The sequence below is a fragment of the Pempheris klunzingeri genome, chromosome 17 (assembly GCF_042242105.1).
Source record: "Pempheris klunzingeri isolate RE-2024b chromosome 17, fPemKlu1.hap1, whole genome shotgun sequence".
In the NCBI taxonomy this organism is placed as follows: Eukaryota; Metazoa; Chordata; class Actinopteri; order Acropomatiformes; family Pempheridae; genus Pempheris; species Pempheris klunzingeri.
In genome coordinates, this window is record NC_092028.1 from 16,842,777 (window position 1) to 16,869,230 (window position 26,454).

Below are 26,454 nucleotides of genomic sequence, written 5' to 3' on the forward strand. Positions count from 1 at the left end.
TGGGGGCTTGGTGTTCTCGCAATGTAACCACTTAAACACCAAGCGTACCATGCACATGCTTTCCCATCCACAAGCTCATGAGCAGCGTAAAGTGCGTCTGTAGTTACCATAACAGGGAAGGTTTGCAGTGACTCCCCATCTTCCTGGTACGTGTAGTGCCCCAGCAGCTTTCCCTCTTCCTGGTACTCATTGTCTAGACCCTGTGCACAAACAAACATCAGTGAAAACAGTCATTCCTCACTGATGATTGCAATCGCTTGTCCACATGTGTGGTTTTATGTTTGTGTGCTTTCTTACAAAAACAGTGAAGTTGCGTGGGGCGCTGGTGATGTTTCCAGTTGGGGACAGGGCCTTGGGGATGTGCTCCACGCAGAAGGATGTGGGCAGGATCCTCAGGGATAGCCGGATCACCAGGTAGCCCTGAGAGCCTTTGAACGCCCAACAGTTGCCTGGGTACACATCAGGCTGAGGGAGGGAGGATGCCAAAGTAAGTTTCTTAACAGCAGCCCAGACTTACAGCTTTTATTTCCCACCAATTATTAAATGACAGTTGAATAAGTACTCAGCTCAGCAGCCAAATGAGAAACACAGTTCAGATCGTAACCCTATAATATATAAGGACAGGCTCACAACTTATGTTTGTATATGTACTTAAGTATGAAGAAGAGGAATGATTAGAAAAACAAAAAGCTGTTTTAAAGCTCACACAAGCACCTGACTATTGTTTTAAGACTAAATTGTGGACCTATCCTTTGCCTAATTGTTACACAGTTGATAAACATTTCTGTCATGGATCTCTCATGGTGAAGCTCACCTGGATGACAACACGTGGAGACTGGGAGAAGTACCAGAGCGGCAGGCCGAACAGACTCATGAGGGCCGTCTTGGTCTCGTATGTCTCAGAGCAGCGAGTGCTGAGGATGCTGCCACCTGAACACACGCAGAGGTTAAGAGGAAACACTGATTATCCTGAAAAAAAGAAGTCTCAGTTTCCTGAAGAACTCTGGCTAGCACAGTATTCAGTAATGGAGCAGCAGTATAAAGGCTCAGACAGACAGGCACTGATATGGATGTGAGAATTCCTTCTCACCTCCAGACTCCAGGGCGTAGTCCACCTGGCCTGTCCGGTCCTGGGAGTAGAGCCTCAAAGCGTTTTGGACAATCATCTTCACTTGCTGTGGAAGAGACCATAACACAGGAGTTAAAGATTAAATAAGAGCCTCAAACACATGGCAAGCCATCACTTTAAACAAGCTCAGCTTAGATTATGTGATTACGGTGGAAATCCACAGCAGTGAGGGTGCCGACAGCAGATGTGAGCGTTCATTACCTCCTCTGTCATTCCCTCGCCAGCTGCAGTGTGCTGGACAGTCCCAGTTACTGTCTGAACGATGCTCTTGGCTTGGGTCTCGGCTTCACCCAGGGTTTGGGTGCGACTGAGCTCCAGCTGCAGGGACACGTTCCTCAGGATGCTCATCTCCAGTGAGGCTAGCGAGGCCAGCATGTCGGGTGTGCTCACGTAGCGCTGGGAGAGCCAGTGGATCAGTGCCTCAGGCACCTCGCCCTGCTCCTCGCCGGACCCGCCAGAGCCGAAGAACAGAGCCTGCAGCTCTTTACGCACCTGGGAGGTCACCTGGGAGGTCACCTGGGAGGATATCTAGGATAGGGACACACAGAAGTCTAATGAATATAGAAATCTAATGGAAACTGGATGTCAGGAAAATCCAAATATTTGTATTTCTTACCGTCTCCTGCAGCGTTTCCAGCTGCTCACACTTGCCCTTGCATCCAGCGACACCCTGCAGGTCCTGTCTGATTTTACCCAGCTCCGCCTCAAGTCTCTGCACCTCCACTAGCAGAGCATCATGGTCCTCCTGCTTCACGCCCACACTGAGCAAAGACACAGTCCACATGTGAGCTGAAGAACTTGACCACAGCGATCAACATGAGGATGTGAAGCTTTTGTTATTTCCCCTTAAGATTTTACCTGACGGGAACTGTGTCTGCTGCTGGAGTGACGGCCTCCTTCTCTTTTTCCTGCTTCTCCTGCTCATACTGCTGCTGCCTCTGCTGCACCTCCTGCAACACACATCATGTATAGGAATTACTGAGGATTGCCCAGAAACATTTGCTTTAATATTTATGAACACTTCCCTATAATAGATCAGCCAAGTCAATGATAATAAATGAGATTTCCCCAGGAACACCCTTTCATCAGATATTTGATATAGTGTCACAAACCTGGTACAAAAACAACCAGATCTGCCTTAATACTGGTTCTTGTCTGTCCTCACCTGTCTGAGCTTGTCCGGATATTCTTTTGTCTTTTTAATGCTGTTGCCTCAGTAGTCGTGGTGTGTGAGCCACTATCTCTTCATGCCATTAGAATAGTTTTTTGTCAGTTAATAATTAGACTCCAGGCTTTGCATGACTTGCTGAGTTGTGTGTTCCTGGTTAATGTTCAGCATTCAACCTCTATTCCCACATTCTGTACTTATAATCTTGCGCTTGCTGGCTTTCATGATTTATCTACTAAGTTCTGATTAGATTTTACATTTTGGCTGTTTAATTTACACCTTTTTCACATTGAAAAATAAAATAAGCCACCGTGCCGCATTTCCCCATGCATTGTCAGGGGGAGACTTTAGCATCTCATATTGGTATCAAAATACAACAAAACAACAACAGCACTTTGTGGCACACTTTGTTAACATGCCAGTCTCAAACATATGCACCAATGCCTCCTCAGGCTTGTTGTGTTTTGACCAACTTGACAAATACTAAAACTTAAGACATTTTCTGTAGATTTTTTTATTTACTTTAATTTTGCAAGATCACAACATCGTTTCAGCTACTTTTCCCCTAAAGTCTATTTCTTATTTTTATTTCAGTTAACTAATGTATTTTTCACATCTAGCTTGAGTGTTTAGTTTTTAGTTTAGTAATAATCTTGCCCCATGCATGTGTTTTGCATTTGTGTGAGTCTGCTGGACGTACCCCAGTTTTGACAGTCAGAGCGTTGAGCTCTAATTCTATATCAGCCAGCCGTGCTGCCTGACTCTCTTGGTGCTGTTTCTGCTGCTCTGCATTCTGCATAAAGCCGGGATAAAGAGGAAGAAAGTGAGATACATGTAAACCTTTTAATAACAACATCCGTCTTGAACCCACTTATCACTTAGCCTCATCTCCCCACCTGTGCTCTGTGTGTGTTCTCCTGATCCAGCTCTGCCTGTACCACAGCGAGTCTCTGCTCCAGCATTGAGGACACCCACAGTCCCAGGCTCTCCCTGTCCGTCTGAGTGTGGAGCTGCTCTTTCAGGGTGCTGTAGAGACCCAAAATGTCACCATGACGCTGCTCCTGCTTCTGGTCGCCCTGCTGTACCCGTTCCCACAGTAGGGTTACTTGTCTCTCCACGCGTTCCAGTCTTTCTAAGTCCACACTGGAGACCACCACAGGGGGAAGCATCGGCTGGGGTGGAGTAAACAGTGAAAAATGTCAGACGTTGACAGTGCTTGAACGGCATCATGTAATAAGGTCATTCATACACACACACTGACAGTCACGCAGTGCTGCCTAATGATGCTGTCATCTCTGTATCTTACTGGTGCCTGTGAGACCGGGGTGGCTGGGGTCTGTTCCAGTGGAGTCTCTGGTGCAGGGACGGGGACAGAGGCAGGAGCTGGAGCTGAAGCTGGCACAAAGTTAGACAGGAGGGTGATGGGAGACACAGCACGCCACTCAGTTAGGTTTATGGCCGGGAGGTAGGCGAGCAGGGCAGCAGTGGACGGACCCCACAACCATAACGCTGCAAATAAACGAAAGACAAAGTTAAACCACTCTCACCTACTGGTTGGTCGCTCATAACAAAACTCACAATGTGTGGATAAACTTTCCTCAAACCCTTCAGAAATGTATTTTACATTCTTGTCAAGATCACAGACACAAAACAGGCTGAATTGTGGGTAAATGTGGATAAAGTTATGTAATCTAAACAAAAAGTAATCTAAAGTGATCTAAACGTCTTACAGGGTAGCTGCACTATAATATTGCAACAAACACATATAATATATGTGAGATTTTTTCTACCTATAAATCGACTTACAGGAATATTTCGCACTCACTAGAGCCCAGAGAGGCTGACCTGAATCTGGTACTGGATATGCAGTGTACTCTGGGGATGCGTGCTGGTTAGGACACCTACTGCCTCACTACAGACTGATTTTTCTCTGTGTGTGCTCACTAAATGGGCTGCACCTGCGATGAAGGCAGAGAGCACTGCGAGTTCTTTTAAACTCACCAAGGAGAAGCAAAAGGGGCAGAAGGAGCAGCAGGAGCCTCCAGAGTTTGGGAAGGCATCTGAAACACAGAGTGACACACTGGTCAGATAGACGCTGACAGGAGAATATGCTGCTAATTCAGAAAGACAGGGGCTTTTATGAATCAAGAATAAGTCAAAAATCCTTAAAAGAACACATGCAGTTAGTTGCTAACTGTGTCTGTCTTGTCTATGTGTGAAAATTAAACAAAACAGTAAAATTGAGGGCCGGACAGCTAAACAATGAGCTGAAACTCACTATGAAGCTCAGTAAAGCTGATTGGAGCTGCAGAGTCAGGTGATAGTTCTTTAAAGGTCATTTGATGCATTGCTATCATAAAATTATCGAATACAGCCTTTGAAATATTTTGAAAACAATTTATCCGTTATCTGTCAGCATGTTGAGGTTTAGAAAAAGATGGAGGGGTTCTTACCGTGTCAGAAAGAAGACGTTGAGGACAGACATGAGACACACCAGCTGGTACCATCCTGTTGCAAGAAACCACAGAAGTCCCCTGCCTGCCTTCACTGGGCCGATTGAATAAACATAAAAAACACAGACCGACAATGAAAACACAACCAGACCGTGTCGACCAAGAAAGAAACAGAGAAGATGCACATTTTTAAGAAGATGAGAAAAAAGTGCCGCCAACCTGGAGCTGCCAGGAGCATCCAGAACAGTGAGAGCAGCCTCTGCACCACTGTCCCGGCCCCTGATCCCAACGCTTTGCCTGCTCTCACCACACAGTAACCAGGCTGGAGGAGGCAGTAACCTGGGAGACGGGGTGAAAGAGACAACATCGTAAATTGACTAATTGCAGCACGAGTGGTCTCTATACCTTATAAGCTCATCAGTGCTAAAAAATATCCTTGGACAGTATATTTACAGGCTGTCATTAGCATAAGTGAAGAGCTGGTTAACCTGTGTAAGCTAGGACGCTCCACAGTGCCCCCACCAGGCGCTGACGCCTGGAGGATTGTGTGAGGAGGATGGTGTGTGTCTCAGAGTGCTGCTTCCCTTTACAGTCATCACCTGAGTACGGCGAGCAAAATGATGGACAGCAGGCAAACAGAAAACACAAAAACAAAAGGATGTGTGAACAAGTGACATTGACATGGCTGATAAACATAAAAACCAAAGTAATACAATTCTGGAAAATAATCCAAAGCACCAGAAATTAAAACATAAAATGAATCAGTAACACTGAAAAAAATACAAGTGGGAAACTTGCATGCATGTTGTACTAGAAGAAATGTACTGGATGTGATGGAAACATGCACAGATGAATGTGAGAGCACACCTTGTTGAACCCTAAAACACCCCGAGCCAGAGTCTCCTGATTGAAAATGCTTTTATTTAACTTTCACTTCAGTGTAACTGTTTAACTATTAGCTTATTGTTACAAATGTCCTGCTGAGTCAGTGTTAGGTTTACTTCTTTTTATGCTGATTGTCAGCCGAGTGAAGCTGCATTTGTGTGGCTTCTATTTTTCTTTGTTTTCTCATTTTTTCATTTGAGGAAAGGTCCATTATTTGACCTCTTCTGACACACTGACTTAAGCTCTGTTATCTATTTTTATACAGTTTGGGCAACATAAAACTAAAACTAGACTGAAAACAAACAGCTTATTATTATATTATTAGTTATTAGTGATTTATGTCTGGAGTGAGCATCACTTATATTATACTTTGGCGTTAAATTTAGTCTGGAGGGGTAACTTGGCTGAATGAGAAGCATCTGCAGGTCACAGCGGTCAACAGGCTGCTGACTATTTAGCGCAGTTCACACAACCTCTGCTTGCTGGTCCTAGCACAGGTCACGCATATAATTAACTCTGTCAATCAGGGCTACCACAAGAAAACCTACTGAGTGTAGAGAGAAAGAAAGAGCGTGTGTGTATGTGTGTGTGTGTGTGTGTGTGTGTGTGTGTGTGTGTGTGTGTCTGCTTACACAGGGAACCATTGAGGTTAAGATGTGATTCATCTTCAGTCACCAGGCCCTTCACATTCATGCTTCCACAGAAACTTGAGTGAGCTGCAACATACACACAACACATTCATTTACATAACAAAACCATGTTGCGTGAGAAAATTATGACGAAATGAATGATTGATGATGATGAAGGAGAAGAATGAGGAATGCACATGTCACCGATGTGTCTTCATGAAGAAAATGAGAATAGACGGGCATGAAAACAGTTAAGAGGACACACAGTGACAACTGCTGGAAACAAGAAGAAAGAAAAGTGGTGAAACCGATGCTTCGGAGTTGATAAAATTCTTCTGCAGCTGTAAAGAGAACCAGCTTAAATCAGCAGTATACTAGAAATAAAACTCACTTGTACAAATTGGTGCATGCTGACCAGAAACAGGTTGTTTACTGATTGCACAACACAACTGAGGATCTTGACGCAGTTACCAAGAACAGGAGGAGTCAGGGTGTTGTAATTATGTTTCATTTAGGTGCGCATATTTAGTTGCTCTCACAACCTCATGTGAACTAAGGGATTAAAAACTCAAGTTATGATGCGATAGCTTTATTCTTTTCAGGGTGTACAGTTTTAATTTTGTTTCTGGTATACTTCTTCCTTCAGAAATACAAAGCAACAGTGTGAAAGTGAAGGTTGGATGGACTGAGAGAAGAAACAGTGATGAGAAAGAGTTCTGCAAAAGTCCGTTAATATGAGGCGCCTTTCTCCTTAAACCAAAAAGTAGGAGTAGGAGCTTAGGAAGGAGACAAATGGTGACAAGAAAGGTTTATTAATAGTAGAGCAGCAGCAGAGGTCAGGAGCTGTGACCCTTAACCTTTGCCCCTCGTAGTAGCGGCTGGTACCTTGTCCTTCATAGCCATTAGCCCTGTAGCCCATCAACCTGTGGAGAGTGGTCTGCTTAAACAGCCACAGTTGGGACAAACTGGAGGACGCTGCATGTCTCATCGAGTCCGAAAATGACGTGAGGACACCTGGTGACACACATCCCCGCACAGTCACTGTTAGTCAAAACGCACAGTCGAGACACGGCTGGAGACACGAAATACACAAGTAAAAAAAATGGGGGTGATAGGATGAGAGGGAAGTGAAGTAGATGATAGAAAAATCTCCTGAAGGAAAACGACAAACTATGGAGAGCCTGATAAGAAGAAGGAAACAGACCATGAGACTCGGCAAGAAACAGAGTGATGACGACAACAGGCAGTGCAGATTTCAAATTAGCTGAAAAAGAGAAATCAGCCTAAAATCTGTCAGTTTTTCCTCAAGATCCAAGAGAATCTGTGCTGAGCGATGCAGGAAAAACTGCCACCACAGAAGACAGGAGAAGAAAATGGGGAATGATGGGTAATGGGAGAAGAGCAAAAAGTCTCTTGTTGTATACCTTTTCCTGGAGGGCTCTTGGCCCTTGAACCCAACCAGAGCACATTGTTGAAGAGCAGGGTGACTAAGGACACTATGGGAGCCAGGGCTCGTTTGCTGTAGCGCACACACGTGTTAGACATAGACACCAGGACACCTGGAGAGAGACGCCACTACCGATTATATTCTGAACTCCATTAAGATGTGAACATACTGGTCTTTTGACGCCCAGCTCCAATTATTCAAACGTTTAGATGGACAAATGTGAGGATTGTAATGCGACATTTCATTCCAACTCGCCAGTTTCTCACCTGTCTTGTTCTTTCGACTCCTGTCTCTGGAGTATATACTAGTGAAAGGCGAGGAGGAGGAGGAGAGGGCGTCAAAGGACGCTTCTGCATCCTGAGATGACGATGAAGATTTTGTGATAAAGGAGTCCATCTTCTGAGAGTGTAAAGAGCAGTCTTTGCAGATGTAGCCGTTGGCGAGTGCGGAGTGGGACTTTGACGCACTGGCGTCGCCATTGACACTTGAGCTATGGTCAGCACCGTGGCTCCTCCCTGAGGAAGAACAGCATTTACACATACATTTATGTATGTCCTGCATTTACAATTACACTTAAGTAAAAGTATGAAAGTATCATTGGAATAATGTACTTCAAGTTCAAAAGCAAAAGTAGTCACTATGCAGGGGGATCTGTCACTGTTACATTAATATATGCTATAATATTGGATTACTAATGCTGATGTAGTAACATATAAGCTGCATTTAAATTATGTAGCTGACCGCTGTAGAGCTTCTCTTCACCTTCATACACTAGTGGGTCATTTAGTTTACTGTCTAATAATGCACTGTGTTTCATATGCTCATCATAGGTTTTTGAACCCATCACCTGTAGATTAACTAATAACTACAGCTGCCGAAGAGCAGTCAAAAGTACAATAGTTCCCTCTGAAATACAGTGGAGTAGAAGTAAAGCATAGAATTAAAATCTTCAATTAAAGTACAAGTAAGTCAGAAATGTACTTAAATATGAATTTGAGTAAATGTACTCAGTGGCAGCAACAGATGCAGGTGTAAGTCCTGCTTTTACCCAACACATATCTAAGAAGCACAATCTCTCTATTAACTTTTATAATGTTCTATTTTCTTTATTCTTCCTCTTTATTCTTTTCTTTATTTTATTATTTCTATTCATTCATTACAATAGCTTGTTCATTGTCAGACGAGAACACAGTAATGCATTTCTTTCTCACACTTAAATACTAAATATTGGCAATATAAGGTTATACGCTAAACTTGTAATTATCACTGTATTATACTGCTACTTTTACTATTCCAGCTTTGTGTTGTATATCCTGGATTCAATTAGTAGATGCTAAATTCTTCTAAAAAAGTATGATGGGTCATTTAAGATGAATCTATGTTTTCAACAACTGACCCCAGTGTCCGTCCACAAAAGTCGAGTTGGTGGTTGTGGTTGTTGTGGTGATGGTGCGTTTTCTCAGGTGGGACTGTTCTGGGATGGAGGTGAGCAGAGAGGCATCAGACGCTGTGTTGCCCTCCTGAATGACGCTGCTGCTGCTGTGGTTAATCGGGGTACTGGCAGCTGAGAAGGAGAGGGTTTTCCTCGGTGTGTCCGCTTGGCTCAGGGATAAAGACAGGGAGCTGGAACTGGACTGCTGCTTTTTGCTCCGCAGCGTCCTGGGAGAGAAAACACAGGAAACATGAGGAGGGAGTTTTGCTGCACGTTTACGGGTGTGACAGGGGTGTGTTGAGACAGTCGGGTCTGTCTCGATATGCACTTGAGCATATGAGCGCGTGTTCAAGGGGCGCAAATAGTAGCAAATGTCCCTCACTCAGTGCACTTAGCCCACATTGGACTGGACACCAACACCACTTCAGAACAGTAGTCAGAGCTAAATGTTGACAATAATCTGCCATAAAGCTGGTTTTATTAAATCAACAAACATGAAGAAGTTCATGTTTATGACGTTCATGTTGGATTCAGTGTGATCATAATTATTATTAATGTCTCAACACTATGCAGTTATAAGTTATGATATCACTTAATAGAAAACATACATTCTTCTCAGTGGCAATAATAAGAATGTCACTGCAACACACATTGTCAACAAAAATATTAAACATCATGTGCATTTATCAGGGTTTTTAAAATGTTCCTGCCTTAACTGGAAGAAAACTTTTGAAATAGTGCATGTTGTGTCTCTGTCGTGTACAGAAAAGCAGTGTTTCCCAATCCTGCTCCTGGAGGCCCACCGCCCTGCAAGTTTTAGACGTTTCCCCGCTCCAACACACCTGTTTCAAATGAATGGGTCATTATGAAGACTCTACTGAGCTGGATGACGAGCCAATCATTTGAATCAGGTGTGAAACAAAGCAAAAAGAAAACCCTGCAGGGCAGAGGTCGAGCCAGTGAGTAGGTTTGGGAAACACTGCAGTAGAGCTTCTAACTCGATTTAATTGCTTTGATAATTGTGTGAGCGTGTTAGTGTGTGTTGACAGTCTCACCGCGATTCTCTCCTGGTACTGGTGTAGCTGCTGCTCTGGGTCTGGGAGTAATCAGCCAGGCTCTCGTTGCCATAGTGACCGGCACTGGTCTGCAGACGCAGGCTCCGCCGTGACATCCTGGGCGACTCGTACACAGCAGCAATCTGGTGCTCCTTTTCAAACTCTAACGCGGCGGAGGAGTAGCTGGAGCTGAGAAAGGCAGGAGGGAGGGACAAATGAGGGAAGAGTGGAGCAGGAAAGTTAGAAAATGAGGGAGAAGGAAAGGAGAAAGAAAATGGTTGGATGAAAGGAGGTATTGCATGACAGGTTAATGCCAGCGAAGGAACTTTCTTACGTCTGGTGCACGGAAAAACAGTTTTCACTCCTAATCACTACTGAACAGGGATATCCTGCACTTTCCTGTGTGTCATCTTCAGCGACAGGCTCTCTTGTCTTTAAACAAAAACAAAACAAACACAAGGACAAAAAGTCTGTTTACAGTTGTTCCCTGCAACTGCCAAAGGGGGCTGACAGGAAGTGACTCACTCACATGGGAGAGAGAAAACAAGATAAAAGAATGGGCACACTGTGTCTCTGAAGGCTCAAAACTAAAAATGAGCCCGATAAACATCCCAAAGTATAACTGCAATCCAACGCCAATGGTAAGTGGAAACACACTATGAATGTTGTAAATTTCGACTTTGCCATGGGTTGTGCAGCTGTGACTCACAGGGCCACACCCACCTGGCAGAGGCAAGGCCCATTCAGCCTCAACTAACAGGCAGCTGTTAGCAACTGTGCTTTTCACTGGAGACAAACATTGTTAAAAAAGAAACTCTATAATAAGAAACTCTTTATAAGCTACATAACATCAATGTCTTATTTAATACTGATTTGTATTTACTTATATTTTTAATGATGCCATTTTGTGATCAATTCTAATGAGACAAAGTGAACTGAAATGACAGTGCTGCACTTTATTTGCAGATTGTGTACACTCCTCAGCATGTGGCTCAACTAGGTCAGGCAGAAGTACTGCTCACACATGCAGGGGAGGGTGGATGAAGAGGAGGGGCAAAGCACTTTATCTGTCACTGGAGGACAGAGAATAAACTTCCTGCTAGACACTCGAAAACGAGAGACCTTTGCTGAATAAACAAGAGCTGTATGATTCAAGCCACAAGCTTATCCTCGTCAGTGGCCTTGGCACAGCCGTGAGTTTATCAAGGCACAGTTTTACGCAGGGGACAAACTGGACTGAGTGCTATCAGCAGTGTGTATATGCATGTGTGCATGCATACGTGTACTGTGCATACTGCTCTCTGGCCCTCCCTCTGGCTCTAAAGCCTGAGGATTACACACTCCCACCGAGAGCCAATTATGTGCTTTCGTCCTCGCTCGGCCTCCTGCGTGCTGCTCCAACTGGCTTTTCTCTGAACACATGGCCAGAGCAGCACCTCTCCCTCTGTATCCTGTTGGTCTGAAATTGACCAGAACTAGCTTCTACAGTTAAGCATTTGCCAAGGAGAATGTCTGGAAGTGTGTGTACTGGATGTTTAGGACCAGAGCCCTTGTTTACATGCGTGAACATGTGTGTTTATGTGGAATATCTGCTTTGTCACTAAAAGCGCATCAGTACTTCTTTTTTCCCCGCATACTAGCAGACTATCGTCACCTTGTCTGTTTTACACCAAAAATAACACTGATTCTAAGATTAACAAGCGTGTCTGAAAAGCAACAATCACAGATATGGCTTCCCTGTTTTAAAACCACCCGAGACAGTCCAAACAATGAATCTCTCTCTCTGCATGTGTGTGACACACCCCTCTCCTGGGGATTCACGGTCGCATACCTACGAGCCACTATCTAAATTCTGAAAAACAATCTCCCTCAGAAGGAATGCAAATGTTACCATATCATATATCAATGGCACTTTCAGACTAACTAAATCATTAAAAACATTATGGTATGAAAACAGCTCTGACATTAGTGCTATGTTAACAATGGTTACACTCTGCTCAGCTGTCCTTGTATGGCCTCTTGTTCTGGCCTTACTGGCACAGAGGTGAAGTAAAGTCAATGTCCCTGCAGTAGGAAACATGGGAGGACACACCCTAAGCAGAGGTGCACCTTTACACAGATGGGCTGGATATCGACACAGCAAATAACTTTCCATCACATCACTGCTCGCCAAATGCAAATTTGAAATTCAAATCTTGGAGAATAGGCCTTGGGGCAGTGTAGTCCATTTCAAACTTTGAAGACAGTAATATTCACTCCACTAGGCTGAATGACCCAAAAACCAGTTAATCCAGTGAGGCCAGACCACAGTGAGAGCACTACAAAAAAGTACTTGAAATAATAAGCTGTATATTGCAACTGTGATGTTTGTCATCAGAGTTAATAAAGGTTGCCTCCAGGTTACATCCCGAGCAACAACTTCACTGTGGCATGTCATCACATGTATACAAACAAACATAAGCAATGTAGTTTAATATACCTGAACATAATAGTTCAGGATTCACTGGTAATGTCACCTGTGCCTGGAGCATAGGAGCCCTGTGTGTGTGAGAGAAAACAGACATGTCTGTCTGGGTAGCCTACAGCCAGGCACAGTCATTCATGTGACCTTCTGCTCTACCTGGCAACTTGTGAGCGGAGTCACACAGATCTTTATTTGAACTGCATAAAATCAAAGTAGCACAACCTCTTTTAACAAACTAAAGCAGCGTTTAAAATCTAGCGTCTGTTCAGATCCCAGCCTGTCTCATCATCATCACAGGATGTAAACACTGTTTAATTAGTTTGCAAACTCAGTTGTTCCGGGTATCCAAATTGATCTGTGCGCCGCTCTCTCCCAGGCGGCTCCCGCGGCCCACATCAGAGGTAAAAATAGAGATGAACGCTGTGCTTTCAGAACCAAGTGAAGAAGACACAGATGAAGAGACAGACATACAGTATGGAGAAGACACTTCCATCCTGACATTCAGCTTCCTGGAATCTCTCCTTACATAACTCTAAAGCTTTGATACTCGTCCCACACTCAGTGGGCACAGCCGGTTTTCTCACAATACACAACTACACAGAGCATCAGATCTGATAGGATTCTATATTTTAGTAGGTTGTGTTTTTCTGGGTTTTTTAAAAATAATTAGTGCATTATTATGCAGAGCATCATGCAGCGGCATGCAGATGGGGTCATTGGCTGCTGGTCATCAGAAGATAATGCAACATACAACACTATGATGACACATAACCCACAATAAACAGCCATGGTGCACCTCTAAATATTATATTACATAGAAAGCTGTACAACTATTAGTGGATTAAATCATTATATTTGATTCCTTTCTAAGTCTGCTATGATAGTAAATTGAATAACTATACTGTTACTTTCTTGACTACTCTGACTAATGAAATGTACAAAGTTAACAATAGGCAGATTGTTCAATAATGAAAGTTTACTTAATCATGTTAACTCCACAAACGAGTATTAAATTCTATTTGTAATAAACACTAGAATATGATTTGTCTGGCTTAAGCATGGGAATGAAAGGATTTTATCTGTACCAATTATGGATTCTGCTCGTCAGCCCACTATTCTGACCACCATGGGTGCCTAAAAGCATTACTCCTCTCTGCCATGACTCCTCCTTGCTGCATGTTTCCAGTGTAAACAAATGAGTCATTGTTTTGCAGTGTGCATCTGTCAGAAAAACATGCCAGCATTGATAACAGGAACCAATAAGCTTGTAGGAATACTATTCCAATGAATCCACCAATTTGATATCGGTTCCCAACTGGAATCGGTTCTGAACACCCATCCTTAGTCTGGTTTAAGAAATAAAATCACAATACCTCGTGGTGGATGTGCACAACTGAAATGAGATCAGGTCTTCCAGACAGCCTCAGAATGATGTGAGCATGATGAATTTGTTCTCACCATTAAGAAAGTATTTACCCCTGGGGTGAAAGCACCAACACACCAACACTGCTCTTTACTGGCTCATCAGGATATTGTACCCTGGAAAAAACAGGAAGCTTTTTTTTTTTTTTAACAGCACTATGGGGTTCACAGCAGCTGCCAAAACGACTGAAGCAAAACTGGCTCGTCATCATTTCTTTCACATCCATCCAGAGAGCCACAGACAACAAATCCCTCCATGACACAGAAAAAGTGAGTCTAGTAGCATCACTTCTGGTGACGCTACACCTCCAGTACCGTGTTTGGTTTGCTGCCACTAGGACATGCCACCCACCCGCCTGCTGCCTGCTTTGCAAAGTGTATGCAAAAAAGATGAGATCCCATCACAAAGCGTACAGAACGGACACAATGAGGCATTAAGTTTACCATCTGTTTCTTTACCATCTACACAGCAGACAGTGGTTTGTATTTGATCTGATCCAAACTACATTAGGGTTTCTGTTTGCTTTGCTGAAGCACATATCTTTGAAGCATAACTCTTCAGGGCTGCAACTACTGGATTATTTTGCATATTAATTAATCTGCAGTTTATTTTCTAGATTATTAAACCTGAGGCGATATCTGCAAAAGTGCTTGTTTTGTCAAACCAATAGTTTGAAAGCCAGAGCTATTCAGTTTCAAGGGAATGTCTATTTTTGCTTTAAAAAATAATTTATATTAATTAATCCATTAGCAAAACAGTTTGTTATTAGTTTAGTTAATTTAGTTGCTTCATTAATCAATGAATCCACTATTTCAGCTTGAAGTATTTTAACAAAAAACAATTTGTCTTTGCTAGAATTGCACAGGGAACAAAACATGGTCAAAAAGAATGAGATAAGACTGTGTGCTCATTTTATTACATGCAAACAAATTGATCTGATAATAGGATCTAATCTGCAGTTCTGAGCTCAGGTAGTGACACACTTGCACAAAAAGAAAATACACTGGTTACAATTTTTGGTAACACACACACACACACATCTGAGACAGAGATTACAGAAACCACATGGGTTATAAATCTCAGCTTCAAAACCGCAAGTGTGGTTACAAAAGCCTTGTCAAATGCTTGCCAGGAAGCCTATTCCCTCAAATGAACGAGAAAACAAAAAAAAAGTTTTCACAAGACAAGGGGGTGTGCTTCTACTGATGAATCTCTTAGGATGAGAAAAAACTGCCACTCAAAGTTACTGAAAAACATTTGTTAGTTAGCCGTTAGTGTGTACCGCATGCCTCGGGTAAGACTACTCAGAGATTCTTGTTCAAACATGACACAGAGAAAGAATGTTTTGTCCGGAGGTCAGACATGAGATCTTTAATCACATTTATGACAATATCTACCAGTGAGCCTGTAACTGCCATCTCATAATGTGGAATTTGTTTGGTTGGCTCTATAATCTAATCAAAACTACTAACATCAAGTTTCTCTCCATCCTCTCTGATACATAGCACAGAGTATGATATATGGGAATAGTGTGAGCAGGGGAAAACTACAGGCAGCTGCACTGGATCTTCGTAGGTTTCATCACTGCCAACAACAAATAATTTTAGAGACTTGTGATGCTGTAATTTGGCTGAAGTAAACGAAGCATTTGTTACCCATTTCTGACAATTTGTCCAAATCTCCTCCCTACGACACTGTGGGACCATGCTGTGTTTACTGAAATTGCACTGCTCTCGTGTTTTTTTCACTTGAAATTCAGCTGCGAGAGCTTCTGGAGATCTGTGGGGAAAATACCAAATCAGAGCAAAAATGTGTCTGCCTTCCTGTTTGGTCAAATTGTTACAGAGCAGAGAAAGTCTTTTCCCCTGAGGCGCAGGGGCCTATATTTACCAGAGACCAGGCACTGGGAGTCTGGGACAGAGTGCAGGGCCTTCAAATTTCCATCTGACTATCTCTGGGTGGGCAGGAGTTATCAGTGTGGATTAGGATCGCTCCTGCCCACCCTCATTTCCCTCCCACAGACAGCACTTCCTTTCTGCCCCACTCTCTCTCTGTGGCATCCTTCACTCTCCACGTTATGGCTCTGCAAGAGTGCCCATTTCATCTTGCCGTGGTTACCATGGAGACCACTCAAAACAGCTCCCCGGCTTGAGAGCAACTGTGATCAGTAGCAGAGCCTGGACATGTACCGTTTCCAACAGACAGATGCTGTAACACAAGCCTGGCTGATGGAGAAACAGAAAGGCTTCTGATGTCTGAAATACTACAACATATGCTCTGTGCTTTATGCAGGGAGATTTTAATTTACCAGGGATCTTTTCATTGTAGTACATCAACCACAGTTACAGAAATGTCTCTGTTGTTGAGGGTTTAACCTTCAAAATGACAAACTGCGGCACAGGCTGACTCTCCAAAAAGCTGCTGTCATTCGCCTGGCACTTGACCAGTGGTGCATGTACTGAAACACACTCGGACCAGATGTCAAAACAACTGTGACTGCAACGTGAACAGCAACTGTCCAACTGAGCCTCGTCTGGCAGAGCGTGTCTCGCATCCACTAAAGTCACGGCACCAAATGTATTTCACATGCTCTAATTATGTTAAAATCTGTTTAACAACACTTTTAAAGTTTATAAATACTTTCATAATTTATAGTCTTTTGGACAGCTTTGTACATCTCTATGTTTTATACCTTTTATCTCTTGTAGAATTTTTCACACAAGTTATCTGCTGCAGCTGCTCACAAACAACCACAAACAACCGCAAACAGTATCTAGTAACTCGATCACTGCTGCTGCTCACTACCGTCACAGTTTGGCCATCACTTGTGGGGGAAAAACACTCTGACCAGATGTCCCAGCTCCCAGCCCCACTGACCCACTTCCACCATCATAAAATATGAAGGGTCTGCGCACACACACCTGCTTTCAGTGAGGACATGGGTGGAGTCTTTTAGAAGGTGGAGCAGCTGCTGTCCAGGATGACTGTACCAGTTTCCGGCTAATGCAAATCACAAAGCTTGATTGATTCTGCACTTGTGTGTTTGTATGTGAAAATGCATGAATATCAAACTGTGATAACTGTTTTTCCAGTGAATATGACACAGTTTTATCTAAATATCTTCAGGAAGAACATAAAGAATTTTATCTTACCCTTCAAAACAATTCAATTACAATTCAAATGTAAATGTTAACATTTTCAAAATGTTGGATCTAAGTGAAAAATAGCAAGTTTGTTAGCAAGTTAGCAATTCAAGTTTGCATCTAAATGCAAGAATTAAATGTGAAACATACTAGGACTGAAAAGCAAAACCTTATTTAATTTAATTTATCTGCATAGTGTATGACCTGCGATTTGAAGAGTAACTTCAAGAAATTGTTTTTTCCCCCGTAAGCGTAGACACAATAAAAACTTTTCATATCTTCAGTATGACACACATATTGATCGAACAACAAGCAGTACTTATGGGGCAGGTAATGAGACAGTGTTGGTTGAAGCCTTGCAGTCTCCGTTACTGAAAGTCAGTCCAGTGAAGAGGAGAGTGGGAGCAGCAGTGAGGAGGGGAGAAAGCACAGAAACCTTCCAGTTTACTAATAAAAACCTTGCTGCGTGATAAATCTAAGAAAGCGTTTCCCTCGCTGCATTTACAATATCAGTTATATTAACATGAGGTAGATGGTGGTCCAAGCTGTACTGGTCTCTCCCTGGTATGTGGGAGGCTCCACAGAGTTCTGAGTTTGGATGGAAACAGAGCGTGATTGGCTGGCCTACTCTCTCTCTCTTTCTCTCTCTCCCCCTCTCCCTCTCTCCCTTTCTCTCTCCCTCTCTCGGACCATTGAGTGCCACAAAACTTGTCGCTGCTCTTTTGAGCTTTGGCAACAGATGGGCCAACGGTTTCTGTCACCTGACCCCATCCGTCTCTGCACTGTCCTCTTATACTCACTGTCGGCCACATACAGACACCCTCTAAAGCCACAACACAATCAGATGTCAGACTCTCTGATGGACTGATATTTCTGAACTTTGAACAAGCAGCAAATACAACACTGACTGTCTGGCTGTTCTGCTATTTACTCAGAATATAGGCTGAGACAAAGACATGTAAAAAAACTTCGCTGGGCTTATTAAATTTCATCAAGTTGGTTTCTCAGGAGAGCTGAGAATCTTCTCAGCTGAAGCAGGACTCATAAAAACCACAGATCTCTAAACTAGCTGGCCAAGAAACAAACTATTAGTCTAATCCTGGGATCAGGGCCACGGCTGTGACTGCGAGGTTCATTAATAGCTTCTCAGCTGACCGCATTCAAAGGAACACGATTAGCTTGTTCCAGCCTTTCGGTCTACCTGGCAGATTCCAGCAGGGTGTCAAACAAGCTTTTGTACATTCATCTTTCTGTGCCTCAGTTCACAGCGTGACTCATAAGACTGGTTACAAAGACTGGATTTCACATTACTGGATGGCACTATGTGTTCTACAAAGCAGACCTGAAATCATGAGGATGTTAAAAAAGATAACTCTGGTCTTTTTAAAACTGGGACCTTTATGCATTTTGTGTTCAAAATATCTGGTGGTACAAAAAGTTTTGGAACTGGTCCTATAGATCACCTCAGCTGCCAGCCGCAGAAAGGACTGCGAATGAGACACGGCAGTTGCAACATAATCCTCCATTGCTCCAGCCACCACACTCCATTGTCAAAATCAGTAATTTTATCTTGCAGAGCCCAAGGGTTGCTAGCTGTGACTTGCTGTGGCATTTTAACAATTAGTTCAGATCTGAACCAACTCTTTAAAGCACCAAATAAGCACAATAAAACACACAAATTAACTGATCAATGTAGTGATAGACCGGCAACTCCTGTATTCTGCAAAATAAAATTGCTAATTTTGTTAATGGTGCCTCTGAACCAAGCAATAGAGCGGCCGTTTCTGGTTAAACAAAAAGAATCTTACAGGTCTATCTTTGCAGGGATCTTCTCCATAATGTTGTCAGACACTTTGAGTAACTATTTGAGTGTCAGTGGTAAAAAGAAGAACTTTTAGTGGGCATGCTTTGGCTGGTGCAGTTGCCCTAAAGCCGTTGTAACTCATTCGCAGGCTGCTTGCAGCTGCCGACTGAGACGAAATATTAGACCATTTCCAAGACTTTTTGTACCTACCAGTCATTTTGAACCTAAAATATGTATAAAAAAAAAAAAGGAATAAAAATGATGTAGTTATCCTTTAATGTTTCTTGTCTCTCTTTTTGCCATTAATATCATGGTACAGCAACAGGCAAATTCCCTGTGCACTAACACCATTCCACCATTCCCACAACCTATAAAATATAAGAGCTGCTGACACTTTAAATATAGAAGGCAGCTAATAAAACAGACATATAATTACTTAAAGAAACTGCAACCTGAACTTATTCATCTGAATGGGAAAGAGCTCAAGGCAAGGTATGCTTACTGCCTGCAGTTTTCACAATGTGCTGCACGGCACAGCTATAAACCTAATGAGAGGTTTTTGTTCAGACTTTTTTTCTTTTCAGAAGACACTTTCACACTCTCACTCAAATGATGGGAGGCCTCAGAAAGTGAGTTAAAAATAGGGAAAGGTGGTATTTCATTTTCTGACGTACACACCCAAGTGTCTCTCTGTCTGTTCTGAGAGGTGAAAGCACTGAAGACTACAAAACTACATTCCTTCACATGCACAGACCTTCCTGGTAAAGTGTCAGCCATACCTACGGCATGATCTAAGAAACAATGCATGGACAAGGAGCACAATAGGAGAGGTTAGTGTTGCAGGAATGGTGAATACTGTGTATCCAAAACTGACATGCAGCCTCTAGTGTTACATTCATTCTAAATATCATAAAAGCATGTATGGTTAAATCTAGGGTCCATGCTCTGTTTTTACCCTGTGCAAGGCCCCCAATTCCCCACCAAGCACATAACGACACACACCAACTGAATCATGAGGCTGAGTCATCAAACCCACAACCGCAGTTTTTTTTTTTAGGAAAAAATGAGGAGTAACTGTTTTTAACTTTTAGAGGTTTTGTAAGTCAAAATATTCAAAAGTAAATATATTTAAATATTTCTTGCTGTACTTTTGTATTTGTAGCCAGTGTCCAATCTAACAGGGAAATGGGGCTCAACTATCGAGGCAAGCTGCACTGTCAGAACAACCAGCACACAAGTAGTGAATGTGAAACAACCTCTGGCATAATTTGGCAGCCTAGTAACAACCTCTCATTATATGACACTGTCATAAACTGACAACAGCTATAACAGCTACAATAGCATCAAGGTTGACAGTGCTCAACAGCAGACTCTGTTCAGGGAAAAACAAGACAAGAGGAAATGGAATACAGAGTAGCTGGTTGACACTGCATTTGCAAAGACTTAAAACTGATTTAAGTGCAACAGCAGGATCTCAAGAACAATTGCATCAATCAGACATAATTCTGTGAGTCACAAATGACAGGCAGTGTGTAACTGAAATGCCACAGGACTGACTGTTTGATGCTGCAGCACAGCACTGAGGTCTCACCTGAGAGAGTAGGTGTAGCCGGTGTTCTCTGGAGCACACTGTGGCGGTGTATATGTGTGCAGTTGGGAAAAATCCATGATCATTCTTCTTTGTTTAGACTGCAAGAGTCAGGACGCAAGGGATAAGAGCTTTAGCCAAAGCCGACATGGTGCAGGGGATCACAGGCACAAACTAACTTCCATAAACACTCAAACACAGCAACACATGCACTGCCTTGTTCAGCCTGTCTCTGGCAGACAAATTAGGTCTGCTAATGAGCTCAAGTAATTGTATTTTAAAAACTGTATCTACATAGTAAATACAACACAGCACTGGTAAATTCCCTGCCTCTTCCCAAATCAATTCTAGCGCTATTCACTGGGCTGCTCTCCAAGAAAACGCAACCGCCGCTTACTGCTACGCTGTATAACCATGTCAGAAAGCCCAGCACAGACAGGCCCTAATGAGAGCTGCTGGACATTCCTCTTCCCCAGGAACACAACAATGCTACTGTGGCACAGCCGGTGGACGAGAGTTGGCCAACCTTTTCCTGCATGTTGGCTCTGGCTGGTTGTTGACGGAGGCTACAGACGCCAGTGGAGCTGTAATGAATGACTTGTCTCTTCTCCTCCGGTCAGCAAACAGGCAACAACTGACAGGAATGGCTGGTAAAGACAGGACAGAGAAAATGACGATCCTCTCTCCCGCTGTATTGAGCAGACTCCTCACCAGGACAGCTACTCCTACAGGGACTTCTTGGGTAAGCTCCACACACACAGAAAGAGCAGTATTATGAAACCAAGTAAAACGGCAAGGGGTGGGGCTGAGCTTTAGGCAATAGGCGGGAAACGACTAGTCTGAGGGTTGAGCTTCTCATAGTGAAACCTGCCTTGTGTGAACAGGCTGTGCAATAATGTTACAGTAATACACTCAGCAGCCAGTTCATTCAAATTAAGTTCCCTGAATGCTTGAATTAGGTACATTTCACGAAAATGATCTCTGTCTCTACATTCACAAAGGCTATAAGTGCTGATCCAACTACAAGGTTATTTAGGAGGCTTCCACTGTGGTGCTGTTATTTTGGTCCCCTCATTTATATCAGTGAGGGTAGGCTAATTAGTGAATTCTAACATATGGGGTCCTCATACGGGTCATAACATAAATCAGAACAATGTTCTGATGCACAAATTTGGGTTGATTGGTCAGATCTATAATCTCTTAACCTCTGAGCCTCTAATCTTTGATTCTTTGTGAAATCCTGGATATTTTGAACCAGTTATTTACATGCAACCATGAGAGATGTTTAAGGGGGAAAATGTGTCTTTGATGGAAATGCAAACCACTTATCTGGAGCCCAAACTAGACACTGATTTATACACAAGGTGTCCACAGTCAGGAAAGTTGGGAACCACTTGGATAAATAATCTAAACAACTCTCGGTATAGTGCAATATAATTCAACAGCGTTACAAACTACATCCTCCAATGTGATCAGAAGGTTTAATCTACATCACCTTCATGATGGCAGGATTTATTAGAGGACTGTTGTATTAGACTGCATCAGTTTTAGCAAGTGTAACTAGTAAACTGGCAGCTGAGTAAACATGCACAGACCACACTTCCTCATCCATGTGGCTAAAACATCCTCAGTTACCCTGAGTGAGACGAAACCCCAACAACCAACTTCTACTCAGCGAGTTAATCACACAAAAAGAGATGCAAAATGCTGAGCGGCAAAAAAAACAGATGGCTTTTCCGAAAATCCACCACAAAAATCTCAACCCATAATCTTAATCATGTTTCAAATCCCAATCCAAGTCCCCAAGCCGAAAAGAGGGATAAATGGAAACAAATATCCAAAAGCCAAGGGGGCTGTTTTAATTCAGCCAGGATTAGATTTTTTTTTTTTGACTTGTCAAGTGATGCAATGAATCATGATGCAAGCGGGGAATGTGGGCCCTCCAAAAATCCAAAACCAGATCTCCTAAAATACACCAACTGTGCTAAAACTATTGCAGGTGAGAATAAGGGAGAGCGTGATGTAACGCTCATCCCATCAACTGAACTGTGTCTTTTTTACAAATATTATAGCATCTAATCCTTGAGCTCATAATTCTGGAGACAGGTTCAACAATAACAGACATACCACAAACACACACGCACAGTCTAAAACATGCTACAGTGACACCTTTCCCACAGTGCTGTGTTTTGCTGGCTCCTTTACGCAAACCACCTGCGACGAAGAGAGCAAACTACCGAGTCCTGAGAGCAGCCCCCCTCCTGTCAGACTGGTGCAGCCATTCACTTTAATATTATCTGCAGACACTGTCCGGCCAAATGACATATAAGCCCAGATACACTCTTGCCCGGCGCTAAATATAGACGCCATGTATTCAGACAACGCCGTCACTCAGCAAACCGCTGACTTATAGGCTTGTGCAACGACGCACTATTACAATTTCTCATCAAACGGGGCCATTTAATAATAAAACACACACTCACTGGCCTCTCTGAACGAAGGCTGGTGCATTTAACTGTAATAATGTCGCAGATGAGTTAAATCCCCACAGAATATAAGGCCTTAGATTGCGTTAGTTGTGGGTAAAGGAGCTCAGCAAGGACAAAATAAATCTGCGTAAAACAGACAGACAGATTCACAACAGAAAATTGCAGCTACATTAACGCAATGGGGTGTTATTTATGGTTGCATGTCAACTTGCCCGCCTGGTTAGAGTCCATGTATGTTATTATTCTTTAAGAGCGTAATCCAAAGGGGAAAGATCCACACATTACTATCGCGGAAGATGCGCAAACTTCTTCCGGCATCCCGGCGCACGGCTGCCCAAAGGTTATCTATTACTGCGGACCCACGGATCCTTGGCGTTATTTTTCTAGTAGATAAAAATCAGAAAAGTTTGCAAGTAGCTTGTGAGTGTTATGCTAGTGCACAACAAGCAGATTTCCAAAATGGCTTCCCAGGCGTAACAAAGCCAGAAGGATCGCTGCCGAGCTGATCCTCCCACTCCCAGGCCCTCTATTGTCGGCCAGGGCGCACACTTTAAATCTATTGGAGGACAGCAGCACTGCTGCAACGGCATGCACGGGTCAGCTGCTGGAGCTCCGTGCAGACAGAGGCATCGCACTGTTGTTTTTTTTAAGTTGGCCCCCTGAAGGAGATCTCCACTGCGAATAAAGACCCCACATCATCTACCACCAAAACAACCTCAAGCACAGTTCTGACAGCATGACTCATCCATGGCAACAACAACAACAATAATAATACGAATAATAATAATAATAAATCGTAATATAATCTATTCAATTTGATATCACATTTGGTTTTTTGTTGTTCTCAAGAAGCATGTAAATTAGTGCAAGATCAAAGTTGGCAAGTAAGTGCTATATTCTGCCATATTTAATCAATAGTCATGAATAAAGCAGCCCTGCCTGTTTTTTTTTACCAGACCCCAAAAGAAAAGGCTGTTCACTTTTTTTGCATTGAGAATATAAACTTTTATTCACTGGTATTTGTAGCTTTACTGAACTGTCTGAGTACTTCTTCCAACACTGGCAGAAATGCCCTGTCAGAGTTGTGGCTGTCTGCCACATTGAAAAACAACAAAAAATTTTCTACTATATTATCTATATAGTGAGATAAGTGTGAGCATAACATTATATACAGTTTGCACACCTTCAACTGGATGTCCATCAGTGCTGCTTTGACCAGCTGAAGCAGCAAGTTTTCCACAGATCTACACTTATATAAAAATATAAATGATACCTAAATCTGAATCCTATTATTGAACTGACTAGTGCATACTGGGTCTTGAAGGGGAGGCGCCATCTGCTGGCCAGCAGTCTGTACACTTCATTTAGACTTTGCAATCTTAGTACAACCTTTGGACTTTAACAGCAGCAGGCCTGGCTATGCCTCTGCCAAACAATGGGATTATTTACACCCAGTTTCCGCCTAGATTAGTCCTCTGTCAACACTTTCTCATTTAGTGTCCTTCATGTGTTCCTGATGAGCAACACCCATTGGTGGAAGAAGTGGTCAGATCAGTGACGCTACTTTGCATATCTCAGTAGTAAAGTCCAGTGGTTTGGAGTCAGGTTTCTCCAACATGTCAGAAGAAATAAGTCTGAGGGGTCCCGAGATGATTAATGGGAGAGTAAAAACTCTGCTACAAAACTGTGGAAATTAATGGGACTTTTTCCTGATGCTTTTTGTGATGATGAATAATTTCACCTCTTCGAGCCACAAATTCTTCTTTAAATAAAACCATGTTAGGTGTTTAGAGGGGAAATGTCTCTTTTACGGCTCACAAGCTAAAAAAGATTGCAAAACACTAGTTTAAAGTTTAGCAGTTTGATATATATTAAAGGTTATCATAGTGTAACTATAGCTGTGAAATTAGTGGAGTAACAGGTATGAAATTTCCATCTGAGTGGAAAAGTGGGGTAAAAGAAATTGAGCAAAAGAAAATGGAAATATCAAATACATCAAATACATGAATATTTGTTGCTTTGCACAAATGACAACATCCCTCATCTGTGTCTAGGACCATACAGGGAAAACATCTTGCATGTGCTCATCGCTGACCATTTAGTTAAGTAAACCAAGCCAGTTACAAATATGTGCAACACTGCTCCAATCACAGTTTACTCATGCAAGCAAATCAGTAAAAGCTGAAGGAAACAAGATAAACGGAAGTGCATAGGGATGAAGCCTCTGTGGACACTGACGGAAAATAGCCACAACAGGCAAGGAGGAGTTAGTTTAAAACTCACTGCATGCAAGACAATGTTAACAAGCCTCCCCATTATTGCAGCTGGAGGAAGTAGCTGGATGTTGAATTAATCCATAGACAACCTGTTCAGAAATTAGCCTAGCCCCCTGCTACTGCACTGGTCAGGAAAAAGCCAAACAGAAGCTAGTCTCTGGGCTTCTTTTCAAGCTTCTTCTTTACGTTCGTAAGCTTTTTGTCAGTAAAATATCTGGGCGTGAAACTACAAAGGAAGTTCAGGAAGAAAGAAAACACGTGTTGCCACAAAACAAAACGCTATTAGCAAAGTTAAGGTTGGAGATATGCTGTAACGTTAGCTTCTCATGATTAGTCTCTCAAATTAGTTCACATAATTATTAGCACGGAGGTTTAACTACTCACAGGTCGGCTCTGGCTGGGGACACGGCGCTGGTGACTGTCAGGTTGGTTTATGGTGAAGTCACATACAACCAGCTCGTAAAAAGCTTCCCAAACAGTCGCACATTCAGCCTCCATGAAAAGAGGACCTTGGTCTAACGTTCGCCTTTCCCGCACACGGTCACATTTTCCGTTTAGACACCGGCGTCACATGCGTCAGTCCTAATAAGGTAAAGATGACCATATTTGGGACCTGTCAAAACGACCCGGCTCTCCACATAAAACAGCATCGCTTAGTGGCCGCTCACAGAAACAACAACCAACAGAGAACATATGAAGATAATTACTACGCAGCTTTGTTGGATACTCGATTCTGATTGGTTCATTATGGCATTCTACGGTTTCTTATTTCCGCATAGCCGACCGTTGCTATGGATAACAGACCGTTGCTATGGTTAACAGACCGTTGCTATGGACTCCGGTATTTTGAATTAAATTGTTGATTTCTTGCTGCTAAATAAGCGGGATATTTTGCAGACATTATTGCTAAACGCTCTCTGTACATTATTCCTTACCTAAAATCTCCTACTACTGGCTTCTCAGGTACTGTATCAAAGTACAAATTGGAGGTACTTGTAGGCCTGCTTTACTTACTGTACTGTATTTCCATTTTATGCCACTTCATATGACTTCACTGCACCTCAGAGGC

At 42.8% G+C, this 26,454-nt stretch overlaps 1 protein-coding gene across 4 annotated transcripts in view; it reads right to left on the bottom strand.

Annotated features, from left to right (window-relative positions):
- Positions 1 to 25,857, bottom strand: part of sun1b (Sad1 and UNC84 domain containing 1b) — a 28,166-nt gene extending 2,309 nt beyond the window's left edge. The window contains exons 1-22 of one of the 4 annotated variants that reach the window (XM_070847528.1): positions 25,770 to 25,795; positions 20,624 to 20,721; positions 10,199 to 10,387; positions 9,108 to 9,370; positions 7,978 to 8,226; positions 7,689 to 7,823; positions 7,150 to 7,278; positions 6,268 to 6,351; positions 5,239 to 5,349; positions 4,970 to 5,089; positions 4,751 to 4,844; positions 4,299 to 4,357; positions 3,604 to 3,806; positions 3,194 to 3,469; positions 2,998 to 3,090; positions 1,988 to 2,079; positions 1,746 to 1,890; positions 1,331 to 1,657; positions 1,091 to 1,175; positions 815 to 930; positions 298 to 465; positions 108 to 200 (exon numbers count right to left, since the gene is read on the bottom strand). In XM_070847528.1, coding sequence (XP_070703629.1) covers positions 108 to 200; positions 298 to 465; positions 815 to 930; positions 1,091 to 1,175; positions 1,331 to 1,657; positions 1,746 to 1,890; positions 1,988 to 2,079; positions 2,998 to 3,090; positions 3,194 to 3,469; positions 3,604 to 3,806; positions 4,299 to 4,357; positions 4,751 to 4,844; positions 4,970 to 5,089; positions 5,239 to 5,349; positions 6,268 to 6,351; positions 7,150 to 7,278; positions 7,689 to 7,823; positions 7,978 to 8,226; positions 9,108 to 9,370; positions 10,199 to 10,387; positions 20,624 to 20,706 — 3,114 coding nt within the window. In that variant the 5' untranslated portion in view covers positions 20,707 to 20,721; positions 25,770 to 25,795. Of the gene's footprint in view, positions 1 to 107; positions 201 to 297; positions 466 to 814; positions 931 to 1,090; positions 1,176 to 1,330; positions 1,658 to 1,745; positions 1,891 to 1,987; positions 2,080 to 2,997; positions 3,091 to 3,193; positions 3,470 to 3,603; positions 3,807 to 4,298; positions 4,358 to 4,750; positions 4,845 to 4,969; positions 5,090 to 5,238; positions 5,350 to 6,267; positions 6,352 to 7,149; positions 7,279 to 7,688; positions 7,824 to 7,977; positions 8,227 to 9,107; positions 9,371 to 10,198; positions 10,388 to 20,623; positions 20,722 to 21,146; positions 21,351 to 23,394; positions 23,533 to 25,769 lie in introns of those variants that run through there. The other 3 variants (XM_070847526.1, XM_070847527.1, XM_070847529.1) reach the window with 3 other exon arrangements.
- Positions 25,858 to 26,454: the final 597 nt, after the last annotated feature.